Below are 18569 nucleotides of genomic sequence, written 5' to 3'. Positions count from 1 at the left end.
CTCCTGATACGTGTACAGCCCCCGATGCAGCCCACGGCTGGCCTAGCAGTGCCAGGGTCAAAGCTCAGTGAACAGAAGGCAGAACTGGTAAAAAAAAAAAACTTGCCAGGGAGATGGTAATGCCAATGAAGCTCTCAGTAAAGGGAAAGGTGATGACTTACACAGTGTGTGGTGGTGATGATGACAGAACTGGAGATGAAGGAGAGGCCGTCGTTCATGCTGACCTGAAGCGCGGCTTTCCTGCAATGACATGGGAACCAAGGATACTCAGCATGTGGGCAAGGAGCAAGGGGCCGAGAGCTGGACACACAGGTCTCCCAAGGGCTCTGCTCTGAACTACCCTTGGGACTGTAGTCTCTTCCTCTGGGGGCCTGAGCTGTCTCATTTGTAAAATGTGGAGGATGGTCTCCAGGGCCCATCCACCTCTAACATTCTAGAGAGATGTCGGGATACACCTGGCTGGTGTATCAAGGCAGCGTATCCAGCCCTTCTTACATTGTGGAGAATTGCATTGAATGGGCAGAGCCTGCTCCCATTTAATTTACTTGTCACATTACAGTACGAAGAAGTATTCTTAAAAAATGGTTCAAATCAGTGGGGGATAAACTGGTCAAGCTAGAAACTCGATTGTTATCTGGACTCTCAGTGATCAGATTCTGATGGCCGTGGTTTTGTTGCTACCCAGCCAACTCACAGAGGTACAGCAGTAAATGAACGAATTTGCCTTCTATTTCCTCCCATCTATAAGATGCTCACTGAAGCACAAGCTTGCATTCTGCAGCATGGACACAGGGCTAGTTTGTGGAATCCGTGGTATCACAGGCTGATGTTAGGCAACCAGGGTTGGAAGCTTTGTAATTTGAACAAATGATTGCAAGCAGAATTCAGAGGAGCAAGTTTAGCATTTTTCCTTAAAGCCTCCATTCTATCTTCAGCCTATTATAGATGTGTTTACAGAGAGGCTAGTTTGTGTTCTTTCACAAACATTGCCTCTCTGTTTCCCCGCATATTTCTTTTCTTGCTCAGGGTGCTAATTCTCTCCCTCCTCTTGAATATTTTGATCTCATCTCACCAGCATTTACTATAACTGCCCCATCGCAAGATTTTCTCCATAAATTAGTTCAGGGAACCTCGGGCCGCCTGGCCGAATACATGGTGCTCTGGAGAGACGCTGAGGAAGGAACACTGAACGTGGCCTCAGAGGGGTCTGAACGTGGGGTCTTGAACCAGTCGTGGACCCACTTATCCTTTTTGAGCTTCCTTTCTGAGTTTCTTTATCTCTAAGAAAGGATATCATCATCTAGAAGGGCAATTATGATGACAGGGTGAGGTTACGATATGAGAGTGCTTTGAGAAGCATGAGAGCTTTCTAGAAATGTAGCTGTGATTAAGCCAGACAGACCTGGTTTTGAACCCATACTCTTCCACTTACTGCTGTCTGACCTTCGGGCAAGCTACTTAAATTCTCTCAGCTACAGATTTCACATCTGTAAAATTGGGATGGTGTGTGTCTGGTTCATGGGGCTCTTGGGAGGATAAAGGGAGGGACCCTTTGTGAAACGTTTACCCTGGTGTCTGGCTCACTGCAAAGCATCGGCGACATTATCATTATGTGGATGAGTCTAGAGAAAGGCTCCATAATGACAATGAAGAGAGACTCTTTCTCCTCCTTTTGTCCCCTCTACCTCCTTTCTCCTCCCTGGCTGTGGGGTTTAGTTGCTGGTGGAAACTTACATGCCAACTTCCTTTAAGATAGGCGCTGGACACAGCAAATAAGTATCTTCCACAGTGAAGGGCTTCTCATCTGTAAAAAGGAAGTCACTGGATTAAGAGGAGTGAGGCAAGTTTATAATTTCATATTCAGTGCTTCCTACAGACCATCAACCAAGTCCTGGGAGACACTAGAAAAGCAGTAATGTTTTGAAATATAAACTCATCTTGAGCTGTAAAATCCGCTAGAGTGAACTCAAGGTCTTCTGCCTGAATACCACTAGTCTCTGATCCTGTATGTCCAGTGGATTCAAGCAGTGAGCAAATAGAGGGTGAGTTATTACCATAGACCAGGCATCCCTGAGGGGGAATGAGAAGGTATTCGACTGATATTCGGGGAGCTTCAGGTCTAAGTCTAGTTTGAGAGAGAAGCCACATTCATGGGAAAAGTTTGCTGACTCAGCATTGTTTACAATAGCCAAGACAGGGAAGCAACCTAAGTGTCCATCTATAGATGAATGGGTAAAGAAAATAGGGCATATATATGTAGAATGGAATACTATTTAGCCATAAAAAGTGGAAATCTTGTCATTTGTGACAACTTGGATAGACCTTGACGGCATTATGCTAAGTAAAATAAGTCAGACAGTGAAAGACAAATACCGTATAATCTCACTTATATGTGGAATCTAAAAAAGAAAAAAAACACAACTCATAGATACAGAGAACAGACTGGTAGTTGCCAGGGGCAGGGGCCGGGGGTGGGGTGCTTGAAATGGGTGGGGTGGGGTGCGTGAAATGGGTGAGATGGTCAAAAGGTACAAACTTCCAGGTATAAAATAAATAAGTCATGGGGATGTAATGTACAGCATGATTTGGAAGTTTCTAAGAGTAAATCTTAAAAGTTCTTATCATATGAAAAAAATTATAACTACGTGTGGTGATGGATGTTAACTAGATTTATTGTGGTGATCATTTCGCAATATATACAAATATTGAATCATTATGTTGTACACCTGAGATTAATATAATGTTATACGTCAATTATATCTCAATTAAAAAAAAGTTGGCTGACAGATACAACAAGTAGCTAAGCCAGAATATGGTTCGGCTTCAGAAGACAGAGTAGCTCCCTTTAGGTGGGTGACACGATGAGGTCACAGGGAATACAAAACATGAGCTGCGCTTCGGAGAGATGGGGAAGAGGCATTCCTGGTGGGAGGAATGGCATCAGCAAAGACGGAGCAAACAAAAGGGATGCCCCAGGGTAGGACGTAAGGAGGATTTGAAAAGATCAGTATAGGAAAATGTGTGCTCCAAGTTCTTCGAGTTAAGACTGAGGGATTTGGACCTAGGCCTATTACTGGCTATGAAAAGAACTTTGGAGGTTTCTGGAGAAAAACTTGATGTGACGATTTTGGAAGTTTTAGCAAATGTAGCTGTGACAGATGGATTAGAGTGGGGGGAATCTGGAGGTGGGGGAGTTCTTTTTCTTATCCTAATGGATGTCCGGGGAAAAGCTTAAGCAGTTTTAATCTTGAACTCCTTGAAAACTTCACTGTGTCCCAGATTCTGGGGCCAGAAGCAGGGCTGAGAAGTTACTATACTCAGCATATGGTAGTCATTCCTTCATGACTCAACATTTACTGGGTGCATGCTCTGTTCAAAAGATTGTGGTAGGACCTGTAGGTGATATGAAGATAAATAATATGTGCTCCTTTAATCAAGCTGTGAATACAAATACCTAGAAGACAGAAAGGAAGCCTTTCCATATGTAATGGAAGGATGCCATGCTGTTGTTGGCACTTGATATGAAACTGATGTCTCTAATGACATTTGAATGTGGCTGGCACTAAACACTTGCCTGAGTGGAGATTAGGAAGCCTCATACCCTCCATGCCTGGATTTAAGGACCAGAGCCACATGGGATGGGAGTTGGAGGACACATCTGAGTTCTAAGCACTGGGTCTCCATGGAAGGAGGATGAAGAGGATGGCCAATTACAGTCTCCCCTGATGTCTAGGGAGAACTTCAAGTGGTGGAAAAGTTAGGGAGGTTATTTCAGGTCATTCACTCATTCACTCAACAAATATTTATTCAAGGCCTACTATGAGCTAGAGACACAGGCTTTGAGAAGAGAAACACAGTCTCTGCTTTTCATGACATTGCAGGGTAGATAGTTATTAAACACATTCAGTTTTTTTTGAAGAAGTAAAAATATTGCATTTTTTTAATCTTAGTCTTTAGTACAAGATTTTTTTTTTTAATTGAAGGAGAGTGGATTTACCATATTATATTAATTTCAGGTGTGTAACATAGTGATTCAATATTTTTATAGATTATACTCCATTTAAAGTTATTACAAAATAGTGGCTATATTTCCCTGTGCTGTACAACATATCCTTGTTGCTTATTTAAACATATTCATTTTTTTAAAAAACATATTCTCTTGAATGTCTACCATGTGCCAGGCATTGTGCCAGGCCTGGAAGTGAACACAACAAACGAAGCACTGCACTTTTTTTTTTTTTAATGGCCACTGTTTTAGTTATCTATTGGATTTAGGGAATGTGGGCAAGCCTTATGCCCTGGGGACATCAGACATTGAACTTAGCTAATAGTAAGTGGCATTTATTTCCTGTTATTCCTTGGGTGTGTAGCCTAAGGAGAAGGGGTAATTAGCAGAACAAAATGCAGGCACTCTTAGGCAAGTGCCACCTACTACATCAAAACTTCATTTAGAATTCTAATAAGAATGAGTAACCCTGTTTGAGTGAGGTGAACAGAGAAAATGAGGGAGGGCTTCGCATAGGAAATAACATGAACATTGGGTTTTGATGGGTGAATAGAAGTTCCTGAGGAAGAGAATTCATGAGGAGAGCACAACAAAGCAGAAAAAAATGCTGTTATTACACAAATGACTGTTTAATTAAATTGTGATGAGCACAAAGAAGGAAAAGCAGGGGGCTTACTCTCATCTGGGAAGTCAGGAAACATTTCCCTGAGGAAAGGCTCTGTGAGCTGAGAGCTGAGGCTGTGTGGAGAGGAGATGGGGTGGGAGAGCGCTGGAGCTGCACAGATCCTGGAGCAAGAAGGAGCCCAGATCTTCCGGGAGGTAACAGAAGGCTGACAAGGCTGTTGAATTTCAGTGAGACAGTGGCTCAAAATGAGGCTAGAAAAGGCAGCAGGACCAGATGACCAAGGTCTTGTAGGTCATGGTGGGGCTTTTGGGACTTTTCCTAAATGTAACAGGAAGCTACTGGAGGTTCCCCTCATATTTAGAACGAGCACTGGCAGGTTATGGAAAGTTGCCAGAATAGTGAGGGTATGTTGAGTACAGTTATGAAGCTTATGAGGACAGTGGCGGATCACACAGCGCCTGAACCGAGCATTATTATCTTCAAGATGTTTTCCCATCTATGATGGCAATAACGACAGTGAGACTAGCTGGGGCATGTGTGTCGGTGCTAAGTACATCATACACATCACGTGATCTAGTGTAACCTTCTAGCAGTGCTATCAGGGAAGGATGTTATTCCCCTCATTTAACAGACACAGGTGGAGACACTTGCCCAGCGTTACACAGGGGAGCTTGGAATCAGCACCCGGGCAGTCTGGCCGCCACCTCTTGATGAGAGGCACGCTTGATCTCCTCTCACTACAACCTTACGAACCAAGGCAAGGCAGGGCTCCCTGGGCTCATTTTCCAGATGCAAAATGGAGGCTCAGAGGGGCCACAGTAACCCCTGATTGCACAGCGAGTCGGAGGCAAAGCCAGGACTAGAATTGGATTCCCCAGTATTCTCACCCAGCGCCTCCCTGTTCCAGGAAAGGCTCGTATTAGAGGATAAACCAAACTCGGGACAGGCGTGGCTGATGACAACCTATATTTACTTTCTCTTGGTGCTGCAAATGCTCTAGTAATACTTGGGAGTGCAGATCCCTGCCCACGGAGCCTGCCCACAGAGTCACAGGCCGGCCACGGCGCGGCCACAGGAGGCCTCGTGACTCCTGACTGCATTCTGCGGGAGGAGCTGAAGGGGGCGCACCGCAGCTACGCACCGGGCCCCAGGCTCCCTCCCGGGCTCTCTCTGAGCAGATCCTCTCCTCCCAACATCGCAACAGGCAAGGGAGGGAGAGCCCAAGGGTGGCTCTGGTCAGCCTAGGTCAGGTGGACCGCTTCTCACTTCCCCCCTGCTTTCGTTTTCCTTTCCTGCCCGGGAGACCAGCTATTTCTGGAGCAAAGCAGACGAGACCGTAGCTGGGAGGACGGAGGAGACGCGGCCGAGGCCGTAGCACCAGCTCGACACCGCCTCCCATCAGTTCATCAGCCTCCCAGGCTGTGGGCCTGCTCTGGGGAGCTGGCATTTTCGGGTCTGAGAGGGATTGTTTGGTTTGGAGCCTGGTTCCACTTTACCACAAAAATGAGTGACTTTTTTTTCCCTCTTTCTCTCTAAACAAAGGAGGGCTATTTGGTTTCCATAACTTTGATCATCTGACTCTTTCCTGGAACGTCCACTTGGGAAGCAGGGCCCAAAGCCTTCCTCCTCGGCTGGGCCACGTTTGGCTCGGGGGCCATGCCAACCTCATGGCCACCTCTGCCAAAGCCAGTGGTGTGGTGACATTTATGGCGCCATCATCCTCCGGAGGGCCTTAGTCCTCTGTCCACCGGTGGCCATTACACTGCTCGTTAGCACTGGATGGGCGAGGAAAACGGACGCCGGGAGCTGGGAGGAAATTAGGGAGGGGCGGGAGTTCGAAACTAGACCTTCAGGGAATTTTTAGATGATCTATAAATCTAAATTTCCTTGCCTTTTGCCAAAGGTAGTTCCGAATTCAGTGTATACCTACGACATAGGTGAATCCAAAGCATCTGTCTTACAAGAGTCTGATAATCGAACAGAGCTTGATTTAAATCAGGATCTGGGGATCAATGAGTGTCCTTACACCGAAACACCAGACACCCAGGCTTGGGATCTGAGCATCCCTGAGCATGAGTACAAGGGACACAGGATCCGGTAGACTCCAGAGTCAACCAGATGCAGGTTCATATCCCAGGTCCTCCTACTAGTGTGTGACTGGGGACAAGTTCCTCGGCTGTAAACATGATGACATCATTGTGCGGAGTTGTGTGGGGAGTGAGAAAAAGTGCGTGGAAGTATGTTACTCGGCACTCAATTAACATTTAGTAAACGTTACTCCGCATTATTACACGGGTATCCAAGCCTTTGAAATAGACAATGAATGTGTGGTTTAAAATCAGAGGAACTGAAAATTAAAAATTTCAAAATGTCTAATTGCTTGATTACATTGTTCCGTCAAACATCTTTTTAGGCATTAGTGATAGGGATAGAACAGAATAATTAAATAGCTAGTTAGAAATCCCACTAGGGGATTGAAGATAGAAAGGGAATTTTAAGGGAGTCTGGGAGACTGTTGTAAGCTACTGACCACTCAAGAAAAGAATCCAGTAACCTAGCAACAATCTACACTATCTTGAAGGAAGACCAGGCACATTCAAGTGCCAGCCACACTCAAGCCACAAACCCTGAAAGTTAAAACACAAGACAGTAGTAGATATGGAGTCTGAATCTTGTTACACGAAGTCAGGCAATTAATGGTCTTTGAAGAGTAGCATTTTTGCATGTGGCCAAGAAAGGCTGAAAGGGGAAAGAAACTAGGTGAAAGGGGACATTATACGGAAACCTGAGATGAATTACCATATTTTAGTATATGTCACCACCCTTTTGCTAATATACATATGATTTAAATAGCTCCATAACAGTTCTGGTTAAACCATATAGAGTAAGGAGGTACTAATGATGTAAATAAGGGAGAAGGTGGTCTTCTCCCCTCCCCATTTTTTCCTTGATTATAAAAAGGCAGCCCTCTTTGTTCTCAGGGCTGCACTCCCTTGCCTGCCCGCCTGTGTCTCTCACAAGCCCCCAGTGCTAATAAACTCACTCTTTGCCTGCCACTTTGCCTCACGCTGAATTCTTTCTGCGACGAGACAAAAGAACCTCAGCTTCAGTAAGTCCTGACACCAGGTGAGCAGTTTCAATTAAAAGACAGTGGGTTCAAGTCCCCTCCTAAGTCAGGGATTGTGGGTTCAAATCCCAGTCTGAGTTTTGGCTGGGTTTGAGTCCCATCCAAGAAGGAGTGTGACCTCATTAGGAATTCCTGGGAAAATGAAATGTTTTAGTGAATGTGTGTGTGTGTGTGTGTACATATGTACATACACACAGGCATATTATATCTACACGTACACACACATACATCTATATCCACACATACATCTATATGTATCTATATTTATTCTATACTGATTTTGTGTAACACTATATACCCATGGTCTCATCTGACATTATTATTATTATTATTATTATTATTATTATTATTATTAATTTACAATTTGGGAAACTGAGGCTCAGAGAAGTTGGTTAATTGAGTTAGTGTTGCACACTAATAAAAGAGCTGGAAATCGAACCCAGGTTTTGTTGAAATGACTTGCCCATGGTCAACCCAGCTAGTTTTTTTTTTTTTTTTTTACAGATATAATTTAAACTAGTTAGCCATTTTATATTGTCATAATCTCACAGCTAGTTTTATGATGTAGCCTGAAGTATACCAGGAACTGAGTCTGGCAGCTTCGGAGGCAAACGATCAAGATTCTCCACAGGTGAGGTTGGATAGCAGTAGGAGGTTTGTCTTCCACGAGAGGCAACCAGGGTTGAGAAGCTCTGTGATAAGTTTCCGCTGTCTTCTGAGAGACCCTGACCTACTGTAATGAACCCATGTTCCAGAACCATACATTCAAATGTGTACATTCCCAGGTTTTGATCTTGGATCAGTGTAATTCTTTTCAGACTGGTGAAGAAATTTCCAGAATTCTTCCCTGCAGTTCATAACTGTCTAATGGATTTGGGATAAAACCAGGATTAAAATTTATTAGCTAATTCAAACACCAATCACAGTGGATCCTTTCACAGGGCTGATTAAATAACTGAAATCCTGTCCAAGTCTTGGCAATCCTTTCTTGATATAAATATTTATTTCTGGCCAAAAGGACAAGAAAAATAACCCTTAGTCTTATCTAAGGGAGCTTGTTGAAACCCTCCCAAAGCTGATGTAAGCTCCAAAGAAGAGTTTACATTCCTAGTGTGACAAAATAGTGGAGGTTAGGGACTGAATGAGCTCACCCTGCTCTTCCTCCCCATCTCCCCTGGGTCTAGGGAGATTTTTGTGGCATCCCTGAGCCAAGTATAACTGTTCAGCACCAAATTATCAGCTGGTTGGGGAATGTGTCTCTGAATTAAGACAGAACAGACAAGCTAGAGTTAGACTGAATGTTTCTACCTTTTCACCGACTTGAACAGTAACCAGCTTTTTAAAAAGTTCAACTTTTAAAATACTGTGCAGAAACCTGAAATAAAATGGTACTCAGCAGGACCCCAAGTTGCTGAAATTCAACTTGGCTTGAGCTTTCTGGGGTCCTAGCCAGAAAGGAGGTGGTCGATTGCTCTACTGGGACTCCTGCAATGAAAATTCACAAACATGGGGGTCGTACTGCAAAACTAAGTGGGATCCCATGGCTTAGAGTAGAAAGAAGCTAACATTTATTAGGCATGTACTATGTGTACATACCATTTATTAGGCATGTACTATGTGTACACACCTTCCCCTAGGCTGGAAGGTTTTCATAGATGGCTGAGATCACAAGCCTATGGATTCTTTTGCTAGAAGACCTTAAACTCTACATAAGGGGACAAAGCAGAGATTTTGAAAGTGGAGAGGGTGGCTTCTACTTGGAAAGGCTGAACAGTGGTTCTGAGGTCAGAGCAATGAGAAACGAGAGTCAGCACAGAATGGGAAGAGCCGGTAGTGAAGCACAGGTGGGTGAGGCCAAGTTGGGAACAATCCTCAGAACGTACATGTCCGCCGTAACGTCCTCTCAGGCCCAGCTGAAGCCAGAGGGGTGCCTTTAATATGGCGGAACCAAGCTGGCCACCATCGTTTTCCTCAGACACGACCCACACCTATCTATCCATTCGCTAGCCTGGAGTTGTTGCAAGGTTTCCTTGGAAGCCCTCACTGGCTAGTTGCTATGAGATCAGGTGATGAGCTTGGTCAACAGGCTCCAGGTAAGTTCCCTGGGCTATACATGATTATTTCCCCAGCTCCTGTGTGTGTAGGTGTCCAGGATAGCCTTTTAGTTTCCCTTCATGTTCTCTGGGGCAGATTAGAGTAGAAACCATGAGTACATTAAGAGCCTGGGCCCTGGAGTTCCATCACAGCTTGCTACCTACTAGCTATGTAACCCTCTCCATAACCCGGAGTTCTCACCTATAAGATGGAATAATACTCACTTCATACTCAGCTCATTTAATGAGATGATATGATTAAATGCTCAACACTTAATAAGCGCTTGACAAACGTCAACTATTACTGCTAAAGTGGGGGTACTTCTGGGCTCATTGCCTGAGGCACCTGTAAAACACGAGACGTGAAGGTGTGTACAAACTGAGTAGGTCTTGCAGAACTTGTCTACTGGGTTGTGTCAGGGCTACATGGTGTAGGCGTGACAAGAAGAGAGTCATCTATCCTAATAGGATCTCTGGGCATGTATGTCATGCAGTGATCCTCAAATGGGGGCAGTTTTGTCCTTCAGGGGATAAAAGGCAATGTTTGAGACAGTTTTGGTTGTCAAACTGGGGGAGGAGGGCTATCGGCATCTAGTGAGTAGAGATCAGGGATGATGGTAAGTACCCTACAACGCACAAGGCATCCGTCTCCCCTTCAACAAAAAATTGTCTGGTCCAAAGTGTCGATAGCACCAAGGTCAGAAATCCTGGTATAATGTCTACCATGGCTTTATACCTTTCTTTGGCCCATTGTAGAGAGTTCTGTAGATAGTACTGGGTGGTTCACAGCCCACCCCCGAGAATTCTGGTAGAATGCCCAGAAAAGTTCAGAGGTGTTAAAAGATTATGAGCAGGGGAGGGAGAGGGAGTAACAACTTGAGGGCCAGTGGAAGACACCTGGCTGGAGTAAGGAAGAGAGTGCTTCTTAGCAAATTCTTCCATGCAGGCTTTGATGGGTCCAGGTTTGCCTAGTGGTGGGTGGCCCCTGAGCCACTCTGCTGGGTGGAGCTTTACAACGGAAATGGGGGCACTCCAGAAGTGGGACTTAGATTACTGTTGAGGCTCTGAGCTGAACTTAGATTACTGTTGAGGCTCTGAGCTGACGTGGGTAGGAAGGCTGCAGAGTCAGAGCACCTCACCTACAAATACCAGTATAGGACAAAGAGCTGAGTGCAGTCTTAGAAAAAGATAAGTCGGTTAACTTGAACATCGTGTACACGAGGATCAAGATTACATCATGGACCCAGAAGTAAAAGGTGAGGGACCATGAGTGCACTCCCAGAGGAGAGCAGGGATGGAAGCCAGCAGGGCTGCTGGTCTCTGAATTGTCTTTTGGGGGCTTACACATTCCCCAGTCCCGCACAAGGCTTGACCTCTGTGGCTCTGGACCCACCAGCTTTTAGAACTGGTCTTCAGCACAGCTAGTTTGACTTCTCAGGGTATAAACTGCTTTCTGCTCATATTTACTGCTATTTTCAGTAATTATAAAAGTAATACACAGTGAGTGTGAGAAGTCTGAGAAATACAGAGACGTATGTCCCTGGTGGCGCACTAGTTAAGAATCCGCCTGCCAATGCAGGGGACACGGGTTCGAGCTCTGGTCCGGGAAGATCCCACATGCTGTGGAGCAACTAAGCCCGTGCACCACAACTACTGAGCCCACGTGCCACAACTACTGAAGCCCATGAGCCTAGAGCCCGTGCTCTGCAACAAGAGAAGCCACCGCAGTGAGAAGCCTGAGCACCGCAACGAAGAGTAGCCCCCGCTCACCGCAACCTGAGAAAGCCCGCGCACAGCAACAAAGACCCAACGCAGCCAAAAATAAATAAAATTGAAAAAAAGAATAAAAAGAATGAAAATCCTTGGTAATCCTAACTTCCAGTGATAAACATTGTTAATGCTATTTCAGAATGTTTTCTATGCATATTAGTTTTCACATGATTGGAATCATACTACGCATAATGTTGTGGTATTTGGCATCTTCTCTATCCAAAGTTAATAGGGACAGATTTAGGTATTGCAAGAAAACCGAATGAAGATAATGGGGCTCGGGGCTCTTGCAAAATATTTCCTCCTCTCAATAAATCTAGACCAAAAAATTCTTGACTGTTGACATTTATAAAACTTACAAATTATCTTCTAAGCAAAGCATCAACTTCTACAAAATTTGTGAGCTTGAGGTCAGAAAAGTGGTGCCCTTGAGACAGCTGTAATTTGCTGAGAAGAAATATATTTTTTAAAGCTTTGTTTTCACTTGGTTGAAGACAATTCAGGATTCATGCACAAGGTATGTGCCTCCTGACATACGAAGTCTTTCAGCTGTGCACAATTAGGTTTGGAAGGGTTTACCTTTGGAATTGGGATTGAGCGGCAAGTCTATTAAAATGGCTAAAGCCTTCCACAGGATCGTGGCCATGAACTATGGCAAATGCTGACTGTTCTTAAAGAACTCAAACCTATACAGAAACTTAGAGAAGCGGTGGGAAGGAGACCCCAGGCACACACTTGAGTAACAGTGGACGCCACTAAGTTGCTGTGGTATGCAGATTAGGAGACAGAGCTAAATTGCATGGAGAAGAGATATATCAGTAGCACTCCCTTCCTTTCCCTCAGCAACACCCAACTTTTCCTCTAAATGAATGTTGAGCAAATATTTAAAGAATGTCAGTTTGAAGGGGGCATAGGTTATTAGCCTGCCTGGGGTTCCCATGAGTCTGGCCCATCTCTGTGTTAACCACTTTTTCTTCCACCATCCTACTGAAGTGACAAAGGAGCAGTATAGCATGAGGAAAGGCATGATCACAAAAGTCTAGTCATCTGGTGCAGAATCGAGGGGGTGCCAACTTCCTCTATCAGGACAACACGGCTGGGAAAACAGCAGTTTCAGGGAAGTTCACAAGCAAATCTCTCCTCCAACAATGCTTCAGAGAAGACCACTGTGTGCCAGAGTCCACAGGCAGTTTACAATTTTCATTTGGAAGCAATTGCACACTTGGTAGAACAGGGGCAAAGTCAAGTTTGACTGTCTACCAGGCACTGCTGCAGTTAACTTTGGACTGTGTCAACTTGCCCTTGGAAGAAGCTCTTTTGCCCCTGAATGAAAATCTTTACCAGTTAGTTACTTTTGGTGGTAATTTCTCTTTTATCCCCACCCCATCCCAGATTACTGGGGTTTTTATCTGATCAAGCAAAACTGCAGTAAATTTCCACTTATCTATATTTTTGTCTGGATCTGAAAGATAGAAACATGAACTAACACAGTCTTGGCAGGAGCCACTTCAGAAGCAACTGGGTGAAACCCAAACTCCCTCTGAAAGCAGGGGCAAAAGGGAAACATGGGCAGATACATGAAAAGCCTGTGAAGTTTAAGAAAGAAGGACCATTTGGGGAACCAGAAGAGGTGGCTTCCCTGTGATCACACAGTCAGCTGCATATACTGACTTTCTAAAGCCTGGGCTCTTTGTTCCCTGGTCCAGAGCTTTTTTTCTTGAACCAGAGTTTAAGTCTTGACTCTCTAACATGCTCTGTGGCCTTGGGCAAATAGCTAAATCTCTCTGAGCTGAAGTTTCCTGTCTATACTATGAGGGGGAGCAGTGAAAATCAGGGCCTCCAAAGCAGGCACACATCAGAGTGGTGTGGGCCTTCGGGATCAGGGGACCAGGGGACCCGTGGGGACCTGTGTTTAGGAAGCAATGTAGAGAAGCGGGCAAAAGCCTCTGGAGTAGACTGTCTGGGGTCCAAACTGCTTCTACCTCTGGCCATCTGGATGACCTTGGGCACTTCACCTCTGAGTTTCAGTTCCCTTGTCAGCAAAATGGGGATACAAATAACTCCTCCCTCACTGGACTGCTGTGAGGATGAAATGAACTAGTTCAGGAACAGAACGGGGTAGGTGCTCAGCAATCAGTGGTTGCTATCACTTGGATGAAGCCCCTGGGGGATTCTGATTAAGAATCATGAGACGAGATGCTCCTTTAGATCTCTTCATTCTGAGTTGCACAAAGTGACATTCTATCATCTTCATATGACATCAAACCCCTACGAATGCATCCAAATGGCACTAAGTACCTTTTTGACCCATAAATGCAACACTCTAACCAGTGAGAAAAGAAACAATAGGTTTTTGTTTGGGAAGTTTGTGTTCTCCTTCCCTCTGCCCTCCTTCCCATCTGCCACCGTAGGTGCACTTCAATGATCTCCTTAAGGGGCCCACAGCCCCCGAGGACCAGATGTTTTCTAAGATAAAGTATAGTTTCTGGATAACTGGACAGATTTTTAAAAACAAACACAATGGAACTCCTACATTCGAGTGAGCATTGTCTCTCATCCCCTTGGGAAGTGAGCCCCTCTTTGGAACTGTTAGAGCTGCTTTCATGACTAATGTTCAGTTTGAAAAAAATATCTTCAAAGGGGGCAACGTTTTATGCTTTGAGAGTGAACCAAAAGTAAACCAGAGCCATGCCTTGTGAGTAAGACTGAAGATCAAGCTGAGAAACAAAATTTTGCATCAAAAAAGAAATGTGCCTATAAAACCAGGAAACTGACTTGTCACATGGCCTTTCAATGGAATTTTAATAAGTTTGTTAAAAATCAGTTTCCTTTGTTTATAGTCATACCTCATAATTCTCCACGCAACACCAGGATAGTCTAGCATGTTTTTCATTATTGTATTAGTAAAAACATTCATTTTTTTATTTACTGTTCGTTAAAATGGATCATTCGTCAGCTCCTACCCCAGCATCTCCTTTATAGCATTCTAATCTCTCTACAAGTGGATTTCCAATTGAAAGTGGATCTTTTCTTGGCACGATACACCGAATACCGGAATAGGAAAAAGTGCATCCAGAATAAATAAAGTTTGTGTGAAGATTTCCAAGATATTTTCTTGGCCAGGAGTGAGTTCAGCCTGGTGACTGGAGAACCAACCAAATGCTAAACTTAAGATGTGTGCTTGGCCTAAATAATTAACAAGAATTTTAAAGTTAAAATTTAAATAATGGTCGTGGTTTTTTTTTTTTTTTTTCTTACGACGGAAGGGACATATGATCATAGAAAACTTAGAAAACTTAGATGAACAGAAAGAAGAAAGTAAAAACTAATAGTGGTCTCATTCAGAGGTAACTACTGTTAACATTTGGTTGTGTGTCTTTCACGTTTCTCTCTCTTTCTGCATTTAAATGTATGTGTCTAAAACAGGGATAGCATCAAGGCACTGTTTTGTAACTTATTTTTAACATGTGAAGCAGTATCGTTAACATCTTTCCCACATAAGTAATTATTCATCTTTGCTCCAGTATTAATTATTTAAGGGTAAAGTATAATTTATATAACAAATTAACTATCATGAAACATTCATGTTACCATTTAAATGCTTCCATTTGTTTACTTTCTTTCCTTCCTCTCCCTCCCTCCCTTCCTTTCTTGCTTCCATCCCAAATTCCTTCCTTCCTCCCTCCTCCCTCCCTCCTCTCTGTCTCCTTTTTTCTTTTTGCCATTATAAGCAATATTATGATGAACATCTTGTAGCTGAGTCTTTGTTAACATTCTCAATCATTTCCTTTTGATGAAGTTGAAATTGAAATTCTGGGTCAAAAAATGTATAAAAGCAGTTGATTCATTTTAAGAATGGCCTTCCTGGGGAGTTCCCTGGTGGTCTAGTGGTTAGGATTTCAGGCTTTCACTGCCGGTGGAGGGGTGGGGCGGTTTGGGTTCAATCCCTGGTTGGGGAACCACGCGGCCAAAAAAAAAAATCCCCAAAGATTCAATGGTCTCTCTCACCAATGATGAATGAAAACACTTCTTACTCTATATCTTTGCCAATACTGGGAATTGTATTTTTTGTTAATCTTTGCCAGTTTGATAGATTATTTTAGTTTGTGTTTCCTTGATTACAGTGAGCATTTTCCACATGCTTATTTGCCATTATTTTTCTTGTAAATTTCCTTTTCATATCTTTTACCCATCGATGTGCTCACCTTTCCTACTGATTTTAAGAGCTGTCTACGTATTAAAGTTATTGACCCTTTGTTTGTTCGATGTCTTACAAATAATTTAGCATGTTTTCTGTTTCCCTTTAGATTTTTTGGAGGGGGGGAGGTTTAAAGAATTAAAAAATATGTACTCAAACCATTCAAATTTTCCTTCATGGTATCTCCTTTCACAGTTATGCTTAAAAAGTCTTTCCCCACTGGAAAATTATGTAAATATTTATTTTTGTTTCCTTCTAAAACTTCTATAGTTTCATGTTCACGTTTAAACTTTTCATCTGGAATTTGCTTAGATGTAAGGTGTGAGATAAAAATTGAACTGAATCGTTTTTCCAAGAGGTTAGCCAGTTGTCTCAATACCATTTTTGAATAATCCACTCTTTTCCCACCGATAAGAAAGGTCATTTTATTTTATACTAAATTCACAGAAGTGCTTGGCTCTCTTTATGGACTTCGTTTTTCCTGTTCTAATGTTTGGTTTGCCTTTTGTGGCACCAGTCATACACTGTTTAAATTACTGCAGCTTTTTTATACATCTTAAAATCGGCTAGGGCAAGTTTCCACATTTTTCTTGGCTATTCTTAAATGTTTATTCTTCCATATATACACTTTAGAATTATTTTGTTAACTTCAAAAGTCCCATTGGACTTTTCATTGGGATTGTAGTAAAAGTAAATATTAATTTGAAGACAACTGGTATCTTCGCAATCCTCAATTGCCGCTCCATTGAATAACAGTGATAATGATAATAATAAATTAATATTAGCAGCCAACATTGATCGACTGCTTACTGCATGCTTGGCCCTGTTCTGAGCCCTAATTCTCACACTGAAACATCATAACAGTCCACCACAGAGGTGCCATTATTGCCATACTCATTTTACAGATAGAGAAATTGAGGCTTGGAGATGTTAAATACTGTATCTTGCCATGGTCACAAAGCTTTAAGACGGAAACAGGGTTCTTTTCCTGGGTGGTTCCAGTGTACGTTCTATGCCATGAGTCTACACTGCCTCTGTACTGACTTACATTTTCTTCATTTCCCTCACAGAGTTGTGTAATTTTCTTCCTATATGTCTCTACAAATTTGGTTAAATTAGTTCTTACCAGATTTTGTATGTTGCTGCTGTATTTTTCCTGTGATGTTTGGTCATTGCTAGATTCTGGCAAAGCTATTGATTATTATAAGGGAGGTATTTATTTTGAAATCATCCAGTTTAATAACCTTCTTATTAGTGTAGTAGTCTGTTGATTCTCTTTTAGTTTTGCAGGACGACACAACCATCATTTTAAAGTAATAATGTTTGGCTCCTGTTTCCTGTACTTATATCTCTCATTAGGTTTCTTGCATTATTGTAATACCTATAGCATTGTCTAATACACTAGTCACTATCCATAGGTGGCTATTGACATTCAAGTTAATTAAAACTAAATGAATTTAAAAATTCAGTTCCTCAACTGCACTAGTCACTCTTCAAGTCCCCAATGAGCCACATGTGGCTTGTGGCTACCATATTGGCTACATTTTAGAACATTTTCATTATCACAGAAAGTTCTATTGGACAGTGCTGCTAGAACTTCCAGATTAATGTTAAATAATAATGGTGAAATGAGTTGTCCTGCTTTTTTCTTCCTAACTGTAAAGTTAGTATCTCTATTTCGTGATTTACCATAAAATGATGTTGAGTTTTGAATTTAAATATCTATATGTATTTTTTTATTATGTTAAAGAAGTCTTAACCTACTCCTAGTTTTCTAAAAGTATATATTTTAAAAATTTGGAATGGATAATGAACTTTAATGCCTTCTTGGCATCAAAAAATTTTGCTATGTGAGAGGCAAATTCCCCCTCATTCTTTAAAATTATCTTACTTATCCTGGTCCTTTTTAAATACATTGCTGGATTTTGTTTACCAATATTTTATTTATGTTTGTCGTCAAAGAAATTGATTTCAAATATTTTCTACTACTAGTGTCTTGTCCAGTTTTTAAAAAAATCAAGATTATATAATTTTCATAAAATGAATTAAAGCCCTTTTTCTCTATTTCTTTTCTCTGGAAGAGTATGTATCAGATATGAGTCATCTGTCCCTTAAAGTCTGGTAAAACTTAGATGAAGAAAATCTGGGTCTGGTGCTTTAGTTGAGGGGTACGGTTTTCTCATATCTCTCTTCCAGTTCATGCATTTCATCTTCATCTGTGTCTAATCACACTGCTTAGTCTATCCATTAAGTTGTATTTCAGTGAATAAACTTCTTCAGCTCTAAAATTTACACTAGGTTCTCTGCAAATGTGCCTTTGTTGAATGTTCTTCCCCTTTGGTCTGTTTGATTTCTTCACACACTTTATTTCATTTTTTAATTGAAATTAGTTGATGTATAATATTATGTTTCAGGTGTCCTACACAGTAATTTGACATTTTCATACACTATGAAATGAGCACCGTGACAAATCTAGTATCTGTCTGTCCCCACACAAAGTCATTACAATATTATTAATCATATTCCTTCTGCTGTATATTAAATCCCTGTGGCTTATTTATTTTATAACTGGAGGTTTGTATTTCTTAACTCCCTTCACTTATTTCACCCCCCTTCCAACCTCCCTCCTCTCTGGCAACCACCCATTCTTTTCTCTGCATCTAGAAATCAGTTTTCATTTTGTTTTTTGGTTGTTTGTTGCTTCTACATCTTGGCTATTGTAAATAATGCCACAATGAACATTGGCGTGC

At 42.3% G+C, this 18569-nt stretch overlaps 1 protein-coding gene across 3 annotated transcripts in view; it reads right to left on the bottom strand.

Annotated features, from left to right (window-relative positions):
- The window catches only part of ANTXR1 (ANTXR cell adhesion molecule 1), a 243333-nt gene that overhangs the window by 127624 nt on the left and 97140 nt on the right, over positions 1–18569 (bottom strand). For all 3 annotated transcript variants that reach the window (XM_068565029.1, XM_068565027.1, XM_068565028.1), the window contains exons 11-12: positions 1735–1804; positions 162–240 (exon numbers count right to left, since the gene is read on the bottom strand). In XM_068565029.1, coding sequence (XP_068421130.1) covers positions 162–240; positions 1735–1804 — 149 coding nt within the window. The remainder of the gene's footprint in view (positions 1–161; positions 241–1734; positions 1805–18569) is intronic.

The sequence above is a fragment of the Eschrichtius robustus genome, chromosome 15, assembly GCF_028021215.1.
Source record: "Eschrichtius robustus isolate mEscRob2 chromosome 15, mEscRob2.pri, whole genome shotgun sequence".
Taxonomy (NCBI): Eukaryota; Metazoa; Chordata; class Mammalia; order Artiodactyla; family Eschrichtiidae; genus Eschrichtius; species Eschrichtius robustus.
The sequence above is the reverse complement of the archived record's forward strand: the minus strand, read 5'-3'. Positions and strand labels throughout refer to the sequence as shown.